Source organism: Callionymus lyra, chromosome 6, assembly GCF_982586985.1.
Source record: "Callionymus lyra chromosome 6, fCalLyr1.hap1.1, whole genome shotgun sequence".
NCBI lineage: Eukaryota > Metazoa > Chordata > Actinopteri > Syngnathiformes > Callionymidae > Callionymus > Callionymus lyra.
In genome coordinates, this window is record NC_141823.1 from 14,482,475 (window position 1) to 14,505,548 (window position 23,074).

A 23,074-nucleotide genomic window follows, 5' to 3' on the forward strand; every position below is an offset into this window, starting at 1 on the left:
AAGGTTCAGCTGCTCTAGAGGTTTAAAGATAAGATGCTAAAAGCGCAGCGTCTCCTTTAGTTAAAAACTGAAATGAATGAGACATGTTTCCCCCCCCTTGAAAACCTCTGCAATGCTTTTCCCACTTTGATTTAGTTCCCTAATCTGCCCACAGATCCTTGTCTGCAGCGACATTATGCTGTGTCCAACTAAGTGCGTGCGTGTAATGGGGTACGTTTGTTTCGCCACAGCTCATTGATAGCTTAGATCTCGTGCCCTCGGCAGCCCAGATGTTGCAGCTCTGCAGGCATTTCCCAGATGCTCTCTGGTGCGGTTCAAACATCAAAACGACGGAGATCTAAAATTAGTTTGCCGCTCATAATCATTCTAAAACGTCCAAAGCTAACTGAAATAGCTCGTCCAGGAGGCGTTCCATTGACCATTCTATCAGGCTGTGTCGCAATGTTTTTCAGTGTGGTAATGTTTTATTTCAACTATACATGCCGTGTTAAAAAAATTCAACAAAAAATATCATGAAACAAATACCATATTATTTACACATTCACAGTACAATTTTACAATATATCTACAAGCTCAAATACTCTAGAGGTCATATGTACAGCTGGCCTTGCATCTGCATGTTGCACAGTATTCAAATCAAGATCACAAAGTCTTGTTCGCCTGCAAATAAAATAGTAACATAGTGTATATAAAGGCTTCAATTTAGATTGCAACAGAAGTTCTAATTGCAATGTACAAGGCAGTTGAGCAGTGTTCGGTGGATGGATGTTTGTCAAATGTCTGTGTGCGTGTCTCAGGAAAAAAAAAAGAGCGTCCAAACACCAGCTAGATGACAGGCAGAAAGTCTTTACATACAATCATCACTTGTAAACAAAATGTGGCTTTTGGGCTACACAGGCAACTGTCACTTGTAAGGAGACCATGAAAACAAAACGATGTACCTTCTGCTTTATAGTTATTACAGACCAATGAGAAACATTTTTTTGTCTCTAGGAATTACAAAATTTGCATGAGAGTTGGCTTCCGTGTGAACACTGTGTTAATACGTTGGCACACATGCAGGGGTGTCTGCCATGTGCCAGTTGATCCACAGTGCAAGGTCTTACTTCCCTACATCCCACTGTCAAGAAAATACATTCACTGCATGGCAACTATGTGTGTTCATGTCAACACAAATGGTGAAAAAGGAAAAAATGTCTCCGACATGAATCAGTTCTCTATATTCAGTCATAAGTAGAATACCTGCCAATTATAATTTCTTATGTTCAGATAAGGTAGTGATTTTTTAAGGGTTATAAAGTGTCTCACATTGTAATTGACGAGATAAACAAAGGGACCAACATTGCCAATATATATGTGTATACTTTAGCAGATTTTTTTTTTTTCTTGAATAAGGCACACAATGCACAGATTCAGTTTCACACCCCAAAAATAATTATACTTCTTATATTTATAGTATTTAAATATATACAGGTTCTTGTCATTTCCAGCATGACTCATTTGGACACATCGATACATGTTGTGTTGTTGATTGTACACTGGCCACTCACAGAAAGCTGCACAGGGAACATAGGCTTGAGAGCCAGTGCACCGGTGGGCATATATTTACTAACCATGCTTGTCTCAAGCGGTTGATCAGATACTGGGTAAGAGGGAGTCTGGTGTTCTTTTAATTGGGCACAAAACTACTTGGAACAGTGAGGGGCCAAAAATAACAATTCCACACCTGTATGCAAAACCACATTTTAAATATTTGTTTCATTTAATTGCATTTCCATACATCATAACACCGTCAGTCAAAATTCTGTTATTGTCTTAGTTAAGAAATGTTTCTTATAAAAACACTGTTGCTACATTAAGAAATGGATATACAGGGAATGGAGCAGGTCAAGTCCATATGTCAGATTGAGTATTATTCAGGTGAATTTATAACACAACACTTTTGTAGCCAATAACCTTGGGGCAATATCAGTCATGTCAACCTCCCAATAATGATTGCTATAGCAGCAAATATGCCAGAAAATCTCCTCCCGCCCTTTCACTAGGTGTTACCAATCACTCCAGAAACCCAACCTAAAATACAACAGTTTAAAGCAAACTGAATGCTCATTGGCTACATTTTTTTTATAAAAAAAAAAGTGGTGTCCCTATGGATAAACTGGTAGATTATTGTATTGTATAAAGAAATGTGTACAAATATGCTACACTCTTGGTATCCTAGACCTTCCAGAATGTGTTGTTTACTTTTGGTATTGACCAGAGATGCACGTAGAAGCCTTCAATGAGGTTACCATTGTTCATGTAAATGTAGCCATCAAATAATACAGTGGCATAAATCAACAGCGTTGTTTTTGATAACCAGGCGGAGGGGCCACGTACGTTTCCTGCCTTCTTAGCATACAAACACAATTTGTTCCTTGTCACACTTTATCGATTTTGTTCTGTCCTGCCTCAGCAGTCTTAACAACATAAAGGCATGGTCTACATCTAGTTCACATTAATGGGAAGACAGTGCAATGGCAGTGAAAAATGAGACCTATGCTTCAAGTATTCTATTGTTTTTATCAAGTGCCTCATGAAAGACACTGTAGTGGCCACAGCCGCTGTCGCAAAATTGTGTGCCGTTCTTGTAACACGCAACACTGATGTCCAAACATAGGACAGAACAACCAAATGGCTATGGTTCAGATTTAGCCGCTAGCTTAACAAAAGGGATGATGGAAATGCATGGAACTAAAACAAAAAGCCTGAATGAGGATCTTTGGCCACACATGTGGTTTCCCTTTTTAATGTGAACAAATGTGCATATCATTTAAAGGGGGGAGCACAATTCAATGTGATACACTTTTGGGCCCCTCCTCATTCATTGTCCACACAAGCCCTCATAGCTCAAGGCTAAACAGTATTTACTTTGAGCCCATCAAGTATTGTCTGTATTAATAACTGTACTTATTGACCACTCGCATCTGTGGAGTCTGTGGTGAAAACCCATTGGGTTTAGGTGGCACATCTGGCTTTAGCGATGGGGTCCTTTTAAGCCCTGTGCGAGGAAGTGAGCCATGCCCACTATAGCTGCTCTGTCGGGAGACAGAAGGGGGGTGGTTGGGATGCAATCCCGCCCCCATTACTCCACTATGAGAGTCAAGTCTGGAGGGGGGCGTTGGGGGCATGTAACCCCCTCTGTTCATACTATGTTGGCGAGAAAGAGACACCCCCATAGTGATGCCACTGGGCGAAGTGGACAGTGATTGCCTATGAGAGGCACTCCGGTGGAGCTGGTATCCTCCTCTCTGCCTCTCAAGAGTGCCTCCCATGCTCAAGCTGCCCGTCGGTGTGGTCGGCGTGGTAGGCAAAGGCACATCCACTCTCTTGGTAGGACTGTGCCTTGGGAGGGAAGATGAAGGAGAGTACAGAGAGGCCTCACGACTGGGTACTTTAGGTGGTAATTCCATCATTTCCTCCATTGTCTCTAGCGTGAGGTGTGGCCTGGGACGGGGCCCTGATCCCTCTTGAAGAATAGCCTTGGGGTTGGCCACAGAGTCATTTAGATGTTTTAAAATGTCATTGAGTGTATTTCTAGCATCCACAGATTTCTTCTGCTCCTTCTTTCCTCTAAATTCAGGATTCTTAATCTTCCTCTCAGAGGTGTGTGGCAGTGTATCATCTCCATTGTCATATTTTGGATAATCATGTGTAGCATTAGGCAGGACTACAGCACTGGGGATATGGGCGTGTCCAAGGGAAGGGTGGGGGTGAAGGCTGTTGGCAATCGGAGGTCCAGGAGAAGAGGGAAGGAACTGAGGACTCTTCGCAGAAGTGTTGTTTTCCTTACGAGGTCCACTGGCCTTTCCGTGAGCTCTTTCCCACTGGTTTTTGATCGGCTGAAGGCCCTTCTGCTGGAGAACCGGGGTGGAGTCAGGTGTTGGCAGTGCGGTGAGATCGGGTGGCTGACAGGCGTCCCTCAAGATCATCGTTTTCGTGTCACAATTGGGCGTTGTTAGAGCCTTGTCACTGCTCATTAGGTTGGTGTACATCTTCGGGGCATCGATGTTGGTCTGATACTCCTTCAAATGGAGACCAAAGATGATAAGTACAATGTAAACATTTGCGTTGTATTTATCACTAATCTTGACTATACTGTACCTTAACAGGACTGTCGAAGAGACCATTGAGCTTGACAAAACTTCCGGTCGAATGGGAATTTGAGGGTCCCGATTCTGTGTCTGTATGATTCCTGGGAGCCTTGCGGGTCACATCTCGATACCAAAACACCGCTATACCACTTAGGAGTGCTCCAGTAAGAAATGCAGCAAACACACAAGTGATGAGGATGTTCATATGGACCATCTGGTTACTGGTACTTGATTCCAGTGCCCACACATCTAAAACGGATAAAAAAAAAAAAATTAACCTCAATATACACATTATTTCACAGGCAGGTGAAACTCAGGACATGCAATGTAACCAGTCAACCACAACATATTTATTCACATCACTCTTTTCCGCCTCAGAAAGATGAAAAAGAAATGTGAAATAAAACCCAGGAGATCTGTTCAAAAAGCATTTTTTGTTAGTTTGGAAGAGAGAATGTTGAGAGAAATGGTGATTTGCATTCACAATTGGATGTCATCCAGGAATACAAGACTTCATTAAGGGTCTGAGAACCAGATTGTTATTCTCGAATTAAAGAATCAAGGAAGTAGATCGTAGGAAAACTAACATTGGTTTCTGTTGCTAATCTATCAGATTTGTTAGTAACCACAGACAGTGAAAGTGTTAGTCATTCACCAGGCAGCCACCAATGACCAACAGCAGAGAAGGCCCAGCCAATAATCTACTAGCCAGAGTGATCTAGTTAGAAATGAACTAGCCTCTTTAGGATTATAGAAGCCAAATTTCAAAGAAGAAAGAGTTGGTTGGAAAGATTGTTAAAGGGGTGTTTTAAAAATTGAAGAAAGAAGATTTAATACTAGAATTTGAAAAGTTAATTCAGGTATACAAAAACAAATCTTAAACGATATCCTGATACCATATTTCCTCTTTTACTTGTCAATAGGTCTAATGGTGGGATCTACTTAAAATAGAAAATATTTATTAAACATGTCAGCATTGTTACAACAAGTTAGATTATTGTAAAATTGAAATTCACAAGCACCTCAACATAATAAACCATAAAATCTTAAAGACACGTCACTTTCAAAATGCAAAACAAGATGGTGTTAAATTTAACTGGAATCTTCCTCTTAAATCAATAAAGAATGCTTTTGTATATAAATACATTTAAAGATCCCTCAGCACTGTGTGTATTGTGGGTTAAAACCGAAGCCAAATATAAAAATAATTTAGTGTTTATTCACGGATTGTGGACTTTGATGTTTAAAGTTTAAGATCATGTGTTTATTTGCTAAATGTGATTCAAGTTTGATAATGCAAACTCTTATCCAGGAAGACATGCGTCTCTTTCTGCCAAAACTCACCATGTCTCAGTAACTGCTCAAGTGATTATTGAAGAAAAATCTGTTATATAATGACTGAACGTCTGTAATCTCTCTTTGCGGTTTTCTTTTGGCACCGTTTTATTTTGTTGCTGTGGTGAGAAAATGGTTATTAGAACTTTTGGAAATGTTCCTACTCTAGAATAGTCTTAAGAACTACTCAATGTCCCATTTCCTGCTTTAACAAAAGCACCCTGGAGCGATGCGATTCACAGAAGGGCTTTAAGAACGGTGCCTACAGTGAGAAAAGCGGCTTGAGTCGTAACGAATTAACCAAATCTTGTATGTTTAAGTGAGGCATTGCCAAATGAAGAAGGTATTTTCCATGTTAACCAATTGTGTCGGAAACGGATCAGTTGGCGGTCCTTCAATAGGATTTTCAGGACATACTGTCTTCGAATTTGATTATTATTATGCGAAAACATCCATCATGATCACCTATATATAATATAAATCAATAAATATAGACTAGATTATGCTCAATAATGCAAATTATCAAGAACAATCTAAGGTGGGTCATGTGCGCTTCTTGAGGAAATATGGTATCAAAGTATCCCTTGTATAACCCTAAATAGCTGTCACAATATAAACAAATGCATGGATGCCATTAACAAAGCAGTGCAAGTTGTTTTTGTTGGCAGCTATCAGATTGCTCAATGCAGCGTGCTAGCTGCCTCCCTGTGGGCCTTACCCTCTTGGCCCTCTGGGATAGAGTCTAAAGAATGGGAAGAGGCTGGATCATCCTGCAGCACAAAGCCTGAGCCGTAGAGCTCTGGACCAGACCCAAAGCTGGGGCTGTGAGTAGGAATGAGTACTGGGGGGGGAATGGGGCCACTGGGCTGGACAGTGACTGGCGTTGATGAAAACTCCATGTCTGTGGTGACAAACAAACCGTTAACAAATGGTGCAGATGTTTGCACAATGCATACTGTCATCATCTTGGTTAGTATGCACGGACAATGAGTCATTCCAAGTTTGTGTTTGACAAATAAAGACACGTTCTTGTCATCTGCATACAGTACATTTTGAGAGGAGAATGGTTGCATTGAAAAGGTCCTACAAGAGGATCTACTGAACAGTGATGTTGTAGTTGAATGGGGGTGAGGGGTGAAAGGGCGGCTCAACATGCAGTTTGTGGGGGGGTTGCAAAATGAAACGAAGAAAAGTCAAAAAGGGGCAAAGTGAAGATGTTATTAGGTAATGCTTTAACATGTGATGTTTGTGATGATGAAAGTAGCAGGTCACATAGACATTCCAGGGAATATTGATGGGGGAATTAAATGAGTGGTGGCAGTTTTGAAAAGGGACAAGGTCGGAGATGCTGAACTCAAGGAAAGAAACCATTTGAATAAAAGATCAAACTAACCAGAGGTAGGGTCGCCAAATGATTTGTAATCTGGCGCTGATGTAGTGCCCAAAAATGCTAAAAGAATTAAAAGGACAGGAAAGTATTATAAAGGAATTAAGCAGTAAAAAGTATAAAAGAAACAATATAACACTGAGAGCGTACTTCACTTGGTTTAACAGTAGGTACGAAGCACTGATAAAAACACGTCTGTCTCTCGTTGCCCTCTGGTTCTGATCCGTTATGAGTTTCAGCTCAAGATATGTTAAATTGGTGCAATCAAAGATGCTCGTATATCAAACTATATTCAAAGTTCTGGCGTCAAACATTTCAAGAGCTACATTTTTTGCACCAGGTTAACATGATTATACATGTTCGTGCCTCACGGGCCGCATTAGTTGCATGTCTCTGTATGTCGTGGTTAATTGTACGTTGACTCATGTGGGGCTGGTTATTGGGATGGTTTTAGTCGTGAGTGTCCAGGCGTGTATGTGTGGAGGACTTCTTAATCCTGCGTGTTTGTGTGTGATGATGGATGACTTGAAACATAACCTACCCTGACACTCAGCCAGGTGGGTCGTGTTCCCTCCCTCGACATCCTGCTCGTAACCTTTCCTAAAAGAAAATGCAAAAAGCAGAGTTAACCAAAAAAGCTGACATCTGTGAAATTCTCACTAAAGCTGGCATTTGAACTCACAGAACACCAGGCTGTATCCGCTCACAGACTCCATTTGGCTTCCAGCCACAATAAGGATCTCTTGATGCAATGCAGGCCCTGAAGCCACAACAGACACACACATTAAGTTTTTTTATTTTACTTGATAAAATACTCATGGAGCATTAGCCACACCACAGTACGTAAAGCTTCTCAGTTTATGACATTAGCTGGAATACAACTCGCAAATGCCAATGACTTCATCCACAAATCACTTTTCAACCCCCCTAGTGGTGCATTAATGCGTCACTCACTTGTGGCAAGAAGAGTGTCTCTCACAGCGGCTCAAGGGAATACGGATAACGCAGCTGGAGAAGGCAACATAGAGGCTATGTGCATCTTTGTCGACGTGCATGGAGAGGACACGCTTGTCATCCTCGTTGTAAGACAAGCACCTGCCAAACACACCGAAAATGAACATTCATCATACATATCTCAATGCCTAGTATAGTAAAGTACTTATGCAGTTCAGGAATTCATTACATTTCTTATAAAGCAGAGTTTTAGGGAACCTTGTTATACTTTTGCTGCTTATTTTTGGTTTTTGAATGTTTTTTTTTAAACATGTCTTAATATTCTCACTACGTTCCAACACTGTCCTAGTAGACGCAGCCAGTCATTTATATTTTAGTAACTGGCATGAATGAAATTTCCAAAATCTGTGGTAGCTGACTTGTTCGATTAAACCATCAACCTCATCAGAGTAGCTGTAGTAAGTAAGCCTTCAAACCAAAATTCATCTACTGCGTTCACCCAGATCCTGGGGATGTATCCATAATTCATTGCTTGATGTGTTTTCTGAACTGAATTATTTGTGGGTACAATTTGTCTTGGTATGCAGTTTTTCCCACCACAAAAATAGCAGTTGGTACTACATTTTGATAGAATTACAGAGACCAGTTTACCCAATCATAGACGGGAGTAGAACTGAAGAAGATATTCGGTATTCTTACTTGTCTTTGTTGTAGACGTCTATCTCTTCCAGGAGCACGCTGTCGTTGAGAGATGTCGGCGAGGTCTTGGCCAACACTTTTAGAATGACCCCGGACTCGGCCCCAATAAAGACCACGGTATGATTCTTGTGAGGTCCTGCTTCGTTGTCCACCGCTAGCGCCGTCAGTCTGTACCTGAACACAGAACATGAAGCTGTTATTTTTATATGTACCTTTCAACAAAAAGTTAATTTTAGGAGGGACCATGACAAGACTTAGGGTCCTCTGTAGGACTTTTGAATAGCAATCACTATAAAGAATCATTTTATTTACCTGACACGCGTCTTGGTGTACCAAGGTTCATCTCCTATGGAAGGCACGGATGCGTCCATCAGGGGATGAGACTTGATGAACTGCAGGGTCGCATCGGGGAACCCGACGGAGCTGCTGACGGATGACGCTGGACCTTGACCTGCACAGCAACCAGGCCTGGAGTGATATAAGCACACAGGACAATCTGTCAATAGGCGGCCCGTACGATAAAATATGAGAGGGAAGTCGTATGCTTATTATATGGAAAGTGCACAGTGAGAGAGGGTCAAGGGAGCAGGTGCCTATTAGGATCACAAAAAGCCTCAGCTGGGAACATTAAATATACATATGCATGGTTATCCTTCATGAATGATTTAGGGAGGTAATGAGGTGCTTCAAAGATTCTATATTTTAGACTGAGAGCACGACTGAAAATATAGATGCCATCCAAAATCAAGTTAAAAATGCATAGTGTATAATTATGACCTATTAATAATTCAGTCAACAGCAGATGGCGACCATCGGTGCTTGATCAGATGATAGACGTTGCCTATTATAAGAATTAAAGGAAACGTTTACCACGGCCTCATTGGTTTTGATCATTAAAGAAGTTGAAATAATAGTTCTTTTTTTTTGTGAGGATTGTTTTAAAAAGAAAGTTTAAAGGAACGAGGGCTCACCGAGGAATTGGTAGCTTTTCCTCCGGGAAAGGAGTCCATACAGAGTCTGCGGTTTTCTGCTCCTTAAAGCGACCCAAGAAAACTTTCTCGATGTCGGCCATGGAGAAGGCACACACCGCTGACCCCGGGATGCTGGTGTCGAGATAAAGCAAAAGTTACAACCTCGTCTTGCTGTTGTTACGAGTCTGAGCTTACCTGTTCATCTGCGTGGTGAACACGCCCACCACTGCGGGGGCTCCATTCATGGTGATGTCAGTGATGGACTGCAGCACGTCGAAGTAGAAGAAGGACTCCCCCGGCACAGAGCAGTTCAGTCTGGCTTTCACAAAGGACGTCCAGTGTTTCTCCAGCACTCGCTGTGATCCGCCATTGTCGTTCTTGCAGACCCGGGCCACTCGGGAATACACAACCTGTCGGAGGGGTCGGGTTGAGGAGAGGACAGAGTCAGGTGGAGGAAAGACGCTGAGCATCGGTGAAACACTCATGATGAATAATGCATCGTTCCTCTTTTAGCAACATAGCCTAACCATATTATCAAAGAGTGTTTCTGAGGAGCACACACAAAAAAACATCCCTGATACCCTTAAAAAATAAACATCTATCTACCGAGCAGATTGTTTGATGCAATTGGCGTCTTTTAATAATTGAGGAGCACAAACCACCTTTAGAGCCCAGGTGTCACTCCAGCATTAGTGGAGCATAAATATTTATCAACTGTTGGCTGATGGAAAAATTGTGGTTTCCTGTGGCTCAACCAGAGGAGCTCAGGATGGGGCCCGATCAAATCAGAGGGTTGGCTTCAAACCCAGAACATCCTAATGCCCTTGGCATGTGTGTATGAGTCATAAAGAGCCTGAGACAGCACAATCTCAAATCCTTCCACTGTGTGAGGGTTTTACATTAGTAATATGTCCCGACTCTGCCGTCGCATCGATGTGACTCACGAGCAGTGGACAAAACACAAATCACGATTCCAGGATTTTTTTTGTTTGGGGGAGGTCTTTTCTTTTCACACTTAAACGGAAGTGAAATGCATCATTATCAGCAGCTCGCCAGTCTTACCTTCCCGAGGTTGCTGTGCTCCACGGCGATTTCCCTGTAGAAAAAGTACACATAATTCCCATACTCCGCTGCGTGCAGGAAATGAGGTTCTGAGGGAGAGACAGAGGGAGAGAGTTGAAGAGCATTTCTGCAGCGTCACCACCACGGCGAGTGTTGAATATTTCAGAGATTTGTACAAGGCTGTGTATGACTGGAGTGACCTAGATTGCCACAGAGAGAAGACGGGACGGGAAAGCGTTCTATCCCGCCCAAAGTACTATGACAGACACTTATACATCCGAAAGGAAAATATTTTCCCTACATACATAAAAGTATAGTTTATTTCCAGACACAACAAGAGCGACGCACACACCTTTTAGCCACTTGGAGTCGTATTTTATCGTCCGTATTGGTGATCCATCACCCATACTGCGATATATGACAGAATCTGTAGCCTGGAAGTCGGTAACCGTGGCAGAAAAAAGTTTCCCCTCTGAAAGAAAATAAAAAAACAAGTCTTAAAACGGTCGCGTGTCTCATATTTTAAGATCGATGATGTCGGACATTAAGGTCACGATGAGGGCAGCGGTAGTAACACGTGAGTTCTTGCTCCATTACACCAAGGTTTGACCCTTACCGGCAAAAAGGGCGACGTTTGTTTGCCTCGGGTCAAACGGGCATTTAGCGGCTCCGTTGATGTCCTCTCCATCAAACTCAAGGTTATCCAGCTGATCGAAGGAAATAAAAAAAAGAGATGTCAATACATCAATAAGCTAGTTTGAATAACTTCTTGGATCATAAGACATAAAATCATAGATACCCTGTAGTATCTGCACTTTGGATTAAAGCTATTTGTGCCGCAGATGAAGACCAAGTCGTCACTTCCCGGGACCAGAACCTTGATGAAATTATGGCAGTCGTCCTGGAATCACATGGAGGTGGATTGTGTTAAGAGCATTCAGCTTCGTCCAAATTGGCAAAATAACCAATGCAAATGAAATCATGATAGACATACCTTGTGTTTCCCCTTGAGGGCACACTGCTCTCTGTCTACCTTGCCTGATCGCCATGTTAGCTTCTGAAAACAGAAAGAAACGGTATTTAAACAGACTCACAGGTTTCCTCGTCCTTTTTCTTCTTTTTTTTTTACTGCTACTAGATTCATGGTTCGAATTTAAAGTTGAATCTTACCCTGTAGGGAATGATCTCATTCCGGTAGGATTCCCTCAGACTCACTAGGTACACCTGGTCTCTGAGGACAACAAAAACACGTTCTGTTCTGTCATCAGCTCTACCAAAAAAAATGTTTGCGCAGCACCATCATGCACAGATGAAATATGTGAGTTTAATTTAATCCGTGTTGATACGGAGAGCCGTCAACAAACACTTGACAGACTTTACAACAGTGATGTACGTCTTGTCTCTGAGATTTCCTGATTAAACATTGGAGTGGGCGAGTAGATTAATCCCGAAACCCATATATCTAAAAAAAAAAAGATGCCAAGAAAGCCCTGACAGAGCATCAGGAAGGAGTGATGGATGCATTTCTTGGATCAATACTAGCCATATTCATCAGATGTAGGCCAAGAAGCCACAGATCCAATAACACTAAGAGCTTCCCCGCCTCTCTCCTCTCATGCCACTGTTTACCTGCCAAGGAGTGTCGGAGTGAATTGATGTGGGGGTTGTGTGAGCGAGAAGGAAGAAAGATTTGTGTGCTGTGTTTACCTGCCAGCAATGAACAGAGTGTCCTGTATCTTTGTCATCAGCTGAAAGTCAAGGCGATGCTGCGACTCATTACCAGAGGGCCTGCCTCTGAATACGGGGTATCGCCTCGAGACTGTGGTGCACACAAACGGAACAGCATTACTTTAACTCTCCATGGAGTCGAACAACCAACTGTCCATAAAAAAAGTCATTAAAAGTTTAAAAGAAATGTTCCCTTCATTTAAACATCCACCCCTTTTTCTGATTAAAAAATGTCTTAAGGGAGGCACCTGGTGGGAGCTCACAAGGCAGCGGGGGCATCGCGCTCATGAAACCAGTGAACCTTATCGTCACCGGCTCTCCTTGTTTTGAAAATATTTTAGCCTTGAAACTTTTACATGCATGGATAGCGGGTCCCAGCTGTCTGGAGCCAGCTCTAAATCAGTTTGACCTACTGCACTGGTCACACCTCCCACGGTTGTGGTGGAGTTGAGGCCAGACAAAAAGGGAGCAAAAGTCACCCAGTCGACGGCTCTTCTCCAAAACTTGTCAATCATTATTGTCGTATTAAACCCTGTTTACATGTCAACTTATCGCACTTGCGACTTGTTTGGGTTTCCAACTGAAACCCTTGATCTACATTACCTAAATTTGGTTCTAAAGGTTCCTAATAGCCACATTGTTTACCTTCTATTATTATGTTTCATTTCAGTCTGATTTTTTTAATATGCTATTTACTTTTATCAACACGTTTGTAGGAGTAATTAAAGTACTTATAATGTACCTACTTACTAAACATTACACTAAAGCAAGCCTTGAGTCGAAACACTTTCTTTGTCTTGGTTCCTCAGCGACGGTGATACATTAGCAGAAGCTACATTGGGGAGTTTTAAAAGCTGTCGGTGTGGAACTGACGCTGATGTCATTTCTGATCTCTACGGATCCCAGCAAAGGTTACCACGTGTGCACGAGTACTCACATTGTGCATCAACCACGTCGTGGGGAACGAGGTCCTCTGGGAAGCTGACTGCCAGGAGAGTGTGAGCGGCTGTCAGCAGTAGCAGCAGCAGATGCAGAGCTACCTGGCCCATGGCTGCTCACAGACGACCCTTCCTGTATCGCACTTGTGGGGATGTTACCTGGGAAAAAACGGCATTGAATGTAAAAATCTGTTACAAAAATGGCTAGTATTGCTGGCACAGATACTTTCCAGCATCATCACTTTATAACTGTTGATAACAAGGTCTGACTGGTAGTTTCTCTGCACCACTATCTGCATCTGCTGTTTGGATAAAGGTCAGCCAATTGACCGGTGGGGTGTCACAGTGGGTTGGAACGCTACGGAAGTCCATCCTGATAGAAATGTGGCTAGCCTGCTGTCTCTGTGCATCTGTGTTCTGATTGCGATGACCTCAGCCAAGCCCAACACTAATCAGCACATTGCAACCTCATCACCATCACAGCCCCGACCTCGGCTGACTTCTACTGGTCCTCCATCGGCGTCTTTTGCTCTATCCTTCATGTGGGCCGCTGCACTTATTATCATCCTAATGGCACTTTTATTCACTCATCTGATGAACATCAAGACTGTTGATGGCAGTTTTGATCTCAAAGTCATTTGGAATTATAGTCGGTCAGCGATTTTTGGGGGTGATTGACGGATGTGGAGCTGTGGCGACTTTCCGAGGGAGTGGCAGGGGTTAGTGTGTAAGATGTATCGCTCAGGGAGACGGTCTGCGTACGTGCATATTAATGACCGGTGTACATTCAAATATTTATGAGGCAAACAAATAATTCATGGTGGCAAAGCCTGAACGGATATAAACAATTTACTGGGACGGACGTCACACTGGCGAGGGGATGGATTAGCTGGGAGCACACTGGGCTACGTGCACACTCATGACTGCACATACATAATCGCTCTTTGACATAGTGTAATGTGATGACTGATGTGCGTGCACGTGCACAAACACACGTGTGCACAGAGACGGTATTGACTCGTTTTTCAATTAGCCCCGAAGCACACCTGCTCCAGAGCTGCCAGTGGGTCCGGTCTGCCAAACCATTAGTGCTTTGATTGATCCCAACAGGAAGCAAGCAAGGACAAAATGTGGATGTTGGTTTTTTGTTCCTACATTTGGGTCAGAATTCAAACTGGATGAAAAAAAAAACAATAAATGTTTAATGCTGCTTTGGAGCCTTGGCACAGTTAGCAAGTCTTTATTTAACAATACCCTTGGTTAGACTAAAGCCAAAATACTTCTAAAGAGATCCAGGTTTTCCAATAATCAACACGTTTGATTTCGCTAGAAGTAACCATGTTTAACCCGTCCTATCCATCATGTTTTTCCTCATGGACGACGATCGTATTTTATTTTCAGTAAGACCCGCGGTGTAATTTGCCACTCGGAGGAGTTAAAGTGATGGATTCAGAAATGTATGAGCGCGTTCAACTCATCAACGCTGTGTAATTATAGCTATTCAGGCCTCTCTGGGATAGTTGGGCCTTTGAAAGACCAATGCCATTAAGACTGATTAATGCATGGCCACGGACAAAATGGTGCTACAACTCTATTAGTACACTTCATGGTAAAATTAAGGCTTTGATGGGAAGTTTTCAGAGATAATCGATGTGGAAATATAAGCACTCTGATTGGTGGGATGGCTTTATCAACATGTTGCTCAGGCTTAACGGTTAATGTGCTCTTGAACAGATTTAAAACTATACTCCGATGGATGTTGCACATATTCACAATTAAAACCAAAAAAAAACAATTTTGCTTCTCATGAATAAATCCTATCACTGACATTTTCTCTCCTCTATGTATCAACTCCAATAACAGAGGCTCAGATCTCCGGTGGTTCCTGAACGGTAATAGACGTGGAGCAGAGAGAACCTTTAATGTAAAACAGAAGCAGAAGACATTCAGAGGTCAAAAATCTAAAATTACTACTCAATCTCCAGTGAGCCCAGCATGTTTTCTATCGACCATTTCTTTGCGCTCTCTGGTTCCTGCCCTCCAGTGAGTGTGTGTGTGTGATCGAGAGGGGCTGTGTGTGCGAGTCTGCCGAACGTATAGGCCTCAACAAGCCATGAGACGTTGGGCTTGTCACGCAACTCGTTGCCGTTCAGCTTTTCCTTACTTTAACTCTGTTATTACAGGCTTTTCGATGTCCCACAAACACGCACTTTCCCCACCGACGCCGTTGACTAAAGCTCTGTGTTAAACTCGGGGGATGGGGGGCCGTAGGGGGAAGGGGGTCTGGTCTTGATGGATGGCTAAATCTGCCGCTGAGTGCAGGGATAGGCAGCCCAATTCTGGTAGTTAAAACTGGGATTTAGAGATCTTAAAATGACAGATTAACACACATTCTCTTCACACTGGTTTCACTGACTAATGTCTGCCACCGAGAGTCGTGTGAAATGCTTGATGTTTTCTGGCAGCAAAGTCCTACAATTGGCTAATAAAAGGAGAGCAAACAACATCGGTGCGTGATGTTTGGGACGTCGTGCTTGAATGTGATGGGTGGATGTCAACACACAAAACAATGGGAGGCTCAGCTTGACATGACATCCTGCAAACATGCTGTAAACTCGGAACGGCACAGGAAACGGACAAGAGATTGGTTTGGGCTCTACATACTTCACACTTGTTGTAAACATACGTGAGTATGCGGGCAAGCATGTCTGACTGAGGTGTGACCTATGAGTCGGTAGAACTTTCTCCCGGGAAAGCATTCAGGATTCAGCAGCACAAGTAGCCAAATCAACTCAAATTGACACAGAGTCGTCCAGAAATATTGGTTCGGTTTTGCTAAAAACAAGCTGACATACTACCAGAAAACATTCAGAGCGGCTTGATTCTACTTGCTGCTTACGGGATTTGGCAGACAACGGTGCCACCGAAAACCCTGTTTCCCCCATTTTTGTACCTCGCATTGCCAGATAGAAAAGATGTCAGAAATGTCTATGTAGTAGTTTTGCTACACGAGCAAAAAAACAGCTAAATTGCAGGTGTGATCAGCAAACAAAAGCGACTACGACCAGTCCAACACAATGGAACCCCACCCCCGGTCATTGGCCCCAAATTCAGAAGCTCCTGAAAGGGGGGTGGGGGGGGGGGGGGGGGGATTTGACAAACAAAGCAAACTATATAAACACATTGACTCCAAATGCAACACAAAAGGAGAGGGCTTTTATTACTCAGCCATTTTGCTTTGAAAAGTCTATTTTCCGAGCAACAGAGACGGACCACTATGAGGCCCTGCGAGGTGGGTCAGCAGAGGTTCCGGGTTACAGCTGGCTCTGTTTGGGGTCAACTGTGTCGTTCTGGTCGCTGGGCTCTGACCCCTGTGGCCATTCAGGCAGAGTCGGGCAAGTTGGGTGTCAACAAAGCAGGCGGTTCAGGTGTTCCCTCCGATCTGGGCGCTCCCGCCAACACCAAGTTTGCAGTGACAGTAGCTGAACTAGGGGTTTGAACTCTGACATATTGAGTGCAAATAAAAACGCACCTCGCATTAATCATTTTTTCTATGGGTACAGTATATAAAACTCTACCCATATTTACGTTGGTGTGGGCTTTTGTTCTTTCGTATCAGCACGGCACTTCAAAGCAAAGATTTTCGAGGTGCGATCCAATCGGTCGTTCAGCACCCGGGGGCTGTTTTGTGGCATCTGCTCGCAAATCTCTTTGTGCGACAATCAATTTGGGGATACTTCATTTGCTTTTCAATTTTTCCAAGTTCCGTGTCACACCTTATTCTCTTTCCTCGCTCGCACAAAAAAAACAATCAACACAGTTCAGTCCGCGGGGCTTGGATGCTCGTATTGTCCGGTCCGGGGCGTGAAGGCATTCAAGTTTTGGGCCGTGGTAAATCTTTTTCATGGCCCTTTAGTGCACATGTAGGACTCATACAAAAGACAACAAAGACAGACAGCGGTGGTGTGACAACAGTGACGGGATGCATTTAACTGCCTTCACAGCACTAACACAAGCTGGGCTGGGCTTCCGTGCCTCTGTTCTCTCTCTCTCCCAGGAAAGGTGTATGTTAATAGAAAAAGGGAACAAAATAGGCTTCTCGACAGCCATTTAAATCCAACTATATTCTATTTATTTAATTACAAACAATGCATGATGAATAAAATGTCTTTAAATAACATGTTTTGTTCTTAAATGCCACTTTTAAGTGATATTAAAAACAATTTTGACTGTTTCTTATATATTATCAGCACTAGTTTATTTTCTTCAAGCGTATATTTAAGGCTATTAAAAAGGTCTCTGGTTAAAAAACCACACACCTACCTCGAGTATCCCAATTGTCTCATGAATGGAGCAATCCCGCTGAAAGCCATATTCCTTTTGTAATCCATTCAGAAGATAAGAGAAGAAGAAAAAGCAATCACCCAGGATCTTATATTCCTGTTATCTTAAAACTCCATCTGCCTTTATCGCGGTGTGGCTCCAGTGGACGCGCTGCTTCTCTGCCGCTCAGACGCACCGGGACTCGGGACTCGCTCCGTCTCCGTCCTCGGGCCCCTGATCTCTGATGGCTGATCTTCAAAAGCAAGAGCCACGACCAAGAACCCCCCTCCTCCCTCCCGCCTTCCTTTTCTCTCTCTCCTTTACCTCCTCCTCTCTCTCTCTCTCTCTCTCTCTCTCTATCTCGACACCAGCTCTTTCCTTTACTATTAACTTTTGCGAACAAGAGGGAAAAATGTATCCACATGAACCGAGTGTTTTCTTTAACGCGGCTGCGTATTTACGCACGAAAAACCCCGGATTCTAAATGCAATCCTTGTGAAAAAATGACAGAAAAATGAAACTTTGACACGAATTAAAAGGCATGATTATAAAGAGCGTTTGTTTTGGTCTGCGGTTGACAAAATGTGCGGGGTTTTTTTTGGTTCTACGTGCGGCTCCTCGTAGTGTGTTTGAAGCGTGTTCCAAAATAGTTTGGGTCTATTTCTGTCCTGCACTTTTTTTTTTTTGCACAGCGGCATAGCGACGTGGAAATATTTTTTTTTCTGTTCCCCTGGCTGGACTTCTCTGCTGGCCGCCGCGCAACAAAGTGAAATCCAAACATGACGTGCAAATAAAAAACAACTCACCTCATCTTTTTATATCCTTTCTTCTCGAAGTAATCCACAGGAATATCACAAACGCATAGCATGAGCGTCGCGGTGAATCAACTTGTCCAGGCTGAGAAAAACAAACTAATGCTCGGCAAATGGTGTAATTCGAGCCGTGCTAAGTCAATCCATCCAGGGAGAGATCCACCAATGAGCTGCGCTGTTGCTCCAGTCCCTCCCCCACCATCCATCCCCTCCTCACTTCTCTGCCTTTGCTTTGGCTTCCTTCCTTTCTTTTCCTGCAGCCTGGAGAGAAAGAAAAAAGCAACTCCCCCTTTTTTTTTTCTTTCCTCCCTCCCGAGTTCTCCTCCTGAGTGACCCCGTGTTGCCCCCCCCCACCCCACTCTTCTGTTACACCCCCATCCCCCAACTCCAAGTCAGCAACAGAGCCTAGTAAAAAAAAGAAAATAATTTCAGCTGAGTTGAGCCAAAGCTGCTGCTGCTGAGTGAAACACATCTTTGGAAGTGTTGGGATTGAAGCAGGAGACGCTCTGAGCGCGCCATGAAATTAAATTTTCATGTTTGTTTAAAAAGATTCCATGTCGCCAGTGAACTATCAAGCATTTACAACGTTTATGAATTTGTCGATGCATCTTGTCGCTTCAGTGTCTTGACACTCTTTCCTTGATCTGCAAAACTCAATGAACTTTCTTTTTTTTTTTTTTCAACCTGCTGCCCAACAAGTGATTGGACTCGGAGGTGGATCGGTTTGATTGAAGAGAACTTTCTTTGACACGGAAACTCTTCGATAAACAAGATTTATCAAGATATAAAACGTTTAAAGGAAAAAACAAAAATGAAAAAAAAAAGTCTTTAAAAGGATATTACCTTAAAACACTCAAGTACAATGACGATAATATTTGTAATAATTTATTTAAATAATATTTGTCCAGAAAAGACATTCATTACATTGAAGAAAAAAAAACACAGATAAAAGTACACATATAAAATGTAGAGAAACTAGAGGAGAAAGACAAAACTACAAGCTAAATAAGAAAGCAAATATGCAGGAAAATGTGTTAAATATTGTAAGAAATATTCACAAAACTACATCAGAGATTATTTTGGTACAAATATATATATATTTTTTATTTTATTTAAATTGTGAGATTCTGTAGCATGTCGATCAGGGGTGTCAAACTCAATCAAACAAGACCAACATTACTGATCAGTCCAAGTTGTGTGTCTAAAAACATTTAACAAACAGTTAGAAGTTTTACTGCAATGTTCTCAATCTTGTCCATTATAATGATCTCCCAAAAAAAAAATTCTTTCAACATATTTTTCTACCTTTGTTGGAGGAATGATGATTGTTGACGTAGATAATCTGTGTATATTAGCTTCTTTAAATACTTAACACTGAGGTCATTAAATGAGTCTTTGGTCCAGATTTGGCTCCTGGGTTATGAGTCAGACACTCGTACTGTAGATATTTCACAACATGCTAACGTGCTAATACGCCTTGACATGTTAAAGGAAGGGCGAGTGTAGAAAATGATTATTTCTGCATCACATTAAGCACAGAATGACGTAAATAAAACATGAGTTAAATGCGCACTTATGCAAATGGTTAGAAAGATGGGCTTAATTGTTTCTCTCGTCTTTCCACAGGGACTGTTTATCCCTCCGTCCACACCGAGCCGTCATCGGAGGTGTCAGGTCATTCCGGCCAGGTCCGCGAGGCCGAACAATGGCGACCCATTTGCACCCCATTAGAAATGCAGGTTAGCAGATGTGTGAGATTGTCTCCCACACCAAACATCCTCTCCCACTCACGCACACCCCCCTGACAGGCTCCATTATGAGCCGAGAAAAGTGGGATCTGCATCTCAATACTTGCACAGGAAACACAAGTTCTGGTTTTGCACCGCCTGATCTCGGGTCTGACACTTTTGGCATTGTCTCGGCGTGTCCCCTGACTCGTTCCCACCCTCTTCCTCTATGGTTTTTGAATCACTTGTCAAGGATTTCGGAACTGCTAGACGTTTTGCTCGGAGAGCCATGATCAGGTTCAATTTTATTTCCCCGTGTTGCAGTTTTCTATCAACCTATGACTCAACACTTTGATACAACTATTCCCATCATCCTCCCCTCGTTCTGTCCGACTCTCACGGGGTCTTAAATTCATCTTTACACCAGGTAATGATTCTGCTCCGGCCGCTTCCTACAGGTTCTCAATCAGCCCCTAAATTTGTGAGCGAAGGGGGCGGACGCAAGTAAATCAATTTGTCGAACATTTGCACTGCCAGTGTCAGAGCCAGTGAATAGATGTATGGATCTTCCCAACGCTCGGTGACTGATCGCGTTATCGATCACCTTCACCCAAGCACTTTTAATTGCAATGTCATTGAGGAAATGTCACGATTTAGACCCTTTTGATGAGATTTTATCCACAACTGTTCAACTTCTTTTTCATACTAAACTCAAGCGTGATGTCAGAATTATTATCAGTTTTATGTATTCTAGTGGAGATAAATTAATGTAGAAAAACAGGTTGATGACTTGATTTTCTTGTTATTTATTGCTACATGTTAATGATACAAACAAAAAAGGAAACCCATTCAGAGTAGACCTGTCAGGCTATTCTACATTATCACAATCATCCAAACTTTTTTTCATTTTCATTTGTATGTCAAAAGGGTAAAACAGTAGTGACATTTTACGTGGATTCTATTGTTTGTAATAACCATTTATTAGAGATTCGTCATCGACATTTAATACATATGTATTTTTTCCGCTATATTCGTACACAAAAACACGGCCGCACGCAAGACGGAGTAAAAGCATATTCAGCTCTTCTTGAACTTGAAATGACTCATGTCAGCTTGAATGGAGTTTAGCTGGAGACGACGCAACGAGTTCACGGTCTGGCAAAAGAAAAAGCACCGAGGATGAAGCGACTCTGTCTGGTTTAGGCTTCATGAATAAAAATGTAATTTAAGCTGATATGCATGGCGTACTGTTTACATCTGCGACGAAAACATTTTTGTATGTTGCCATTTTCCATCTCGGAGTCACGATGTACTTTCGCATTAAAATGAATTAAAATCTGTCAGTGCTCAGTAAACACATCAGTAAAAGGAGCGGAAGGACAAAAAAAAAAAATAGCAAAACAAGGAGGGATAATAAATAAAAAAAACAAATGTAAAAATGATCAACAGAAACAGCACTTGAAAGCCAGCTTTCCAAAAAGTGTTCTTAGAAGAAAGCACAGACTGTGCAACTCTTATTCCCTCAGGCAGGCAGCTCCAGAGTCGAGGCACCTCGATGGAAGTGCTCGCTTATCTTTCGGAAAAAGAGCTAGAAGACATGTCTTGTGTCAAACTAGTACTCAATTCAGTTGGATGGTAATTGACATAACGTACTATGACTAACAAAAAAATCAGAAAAAGAAGATCCATAATATGACAGAAACAACCGCTACTTACGGTGTAACTTACAAAGTTTGACTGGAGAACAGAGTCGACCCCTTCGGTGTGAGATAATCTTGGTGCTCGGAGACCTGGAGACGAGACAGTTTCTCAGCCTAGTTAATCTCTTGTCGGGTCAGTGTACGGACACATGGTAGTACGAATGATCCTTCACCAAGGACCACTTTATTATCTCTAGATTTGTCAGGATGATGAGGAACCACCTCTCAAGTTGACCTGTAAAAGAACACCGCACGCAGGCTAATAAAGTATTTTTCTATTGAAAAGGAGGAAAGGATGTGACTGTAAATCTGGAGTATTGTCCTCTGTCGAGAAATTTTCGAACAGTTTTAAGCGTCACCAGAGAGCAGTCATTCGCGGAAGTCCAGGCAGGAAGAAAGTGGTTTGAGACCGGGTTTGTTTGTTGAGCTTTAAGCATTGATTTTCGGGAAAGATTACGAGTTAGAGAAAATGGGAACGAACATTTTATGATGGGGGTCAAACGCATTCCTGAGTCAGGAGGATCACCTGGGGTCATGTTGAGACAGAGTGTGAGCCGGAGAAGTCGGGAGATCAGGGGAGTTGGCAATACCGAAGACACTAAACTCTCATATTTATTTGCCAAACTTCTGGGTCATACACCCCAACACTGCTGGCTGAAACGGCAGCGAGACCTCAAGTGGTGTTTGGTGTGCGATATGTTATCAGAGATTACTGTGTATATGCAATTTCAATTTTCTTTCTACCTTTTGTATCACCTGCTTTAGAATCTTTACGCCTAAAATACTTCAATACTTGAGCATTTAAATCATCAGTGGCTGTCCACTCACAGAGAATCCCAATAAAGTACTTTGCCATTTGACCTCCTTTTTAATGGTGGTAAACATGCCGTTTGTCAATAATAACATTATATATTTTCAATATATCAGCGGGTTCTACAGACCAAAAAAGGTATTCCTTCTTTTTCCCTCGTTGCCCTTTTGTTTCAGCATTGATCACATCATATGTCTGCAAATATGTATCCCTATAATTCCTTTATTGAACGTTCCCAACAGGAGTCGCTCATAAAGATGATCCGTGACCTTCCTATTTCTCCTGTAAACGTCAGGAGTAAGAGATATGACCCACCAATAAGTCACGCTACATAAAACTTTAGCTATTTACAAATGTCTATGAAAAAAGCATCCTGATTAAAAACCTTTAAGAAAATTGTATCCATTTATTTTTATTAGCTCAGCAGTTTCCAGTAAACCCTGTGGATTCCCAAGAGTGACATTTCGATTCAGTTCTAAGTAAACACAGTAAAA

At 42.4% G+C, this 23,074-nt stretch overlaps 1 protein-coding gene across 4 annotated transcripts; it reads right to left on the minus strand.

The window, feature by feature from the left end:
• Positions 1 to 444: 444 nt before the first annotated feature.
• sema6d (semaphorin 6D) lies at positions 445 to 17,757 on the minus strand. Of its 4 annotated transcripts, XM_087793797.1 has the most exons (20): positions 17,531 to 17,757; positions 13,207 to 13,366; positions 12,249 to 12,360; positions 11,712 to 11,772; positions 11,536 to 11,598; positions 11,341 to 11,442; positions 11,158 to 11,248; positions 10,894 to 11,013; positions 10,542 to 10,630; positions 9,675 to 9,889; positions 9,480 to 9,611; positions 8,821 to 8,976; positions 8,509 to 8,682; positions 7,810 to 7,950; positions 7,538 to 7,615; positions 7,397 to 7,455; positions 6,862 to 6,918; positions 6,187 to 6,369; positions 4,144 to 4,382; positions 445 to 4,064 (listed from the first exon to the last, which is right to left on the minus strand). In XM_087793797.1, exons 2-20 carry the CDS (start codon positions 13,316 to 13,318, stop codon positions 2,937 to 2,939), a joined length of 3,312 nt encoding a protein of 1,103 aa, XP_087649923.1. In that variant the 5' UTR covers positions 13,319 to 13,366; positions 17,531 to 17,757; the 3' UTR covers positions 445 to 2,936. The 4 variants fall into 4 exon arrangements, with proteins under 4 accessions (XP_087649923.1, XP_087649924.1, XP_087649925.1 ...); XM_087793798.1 differs by lacking the exon at positions 6,862 to 6,918; XM_087793799.1 differs by lacking the exon at positions 6,187 to 6,369 and having other exon boundaries at positions 17,531 to 17,756.
• Positions 17,758 to 23,074: the final 5,317 nt, after the last annotated feature.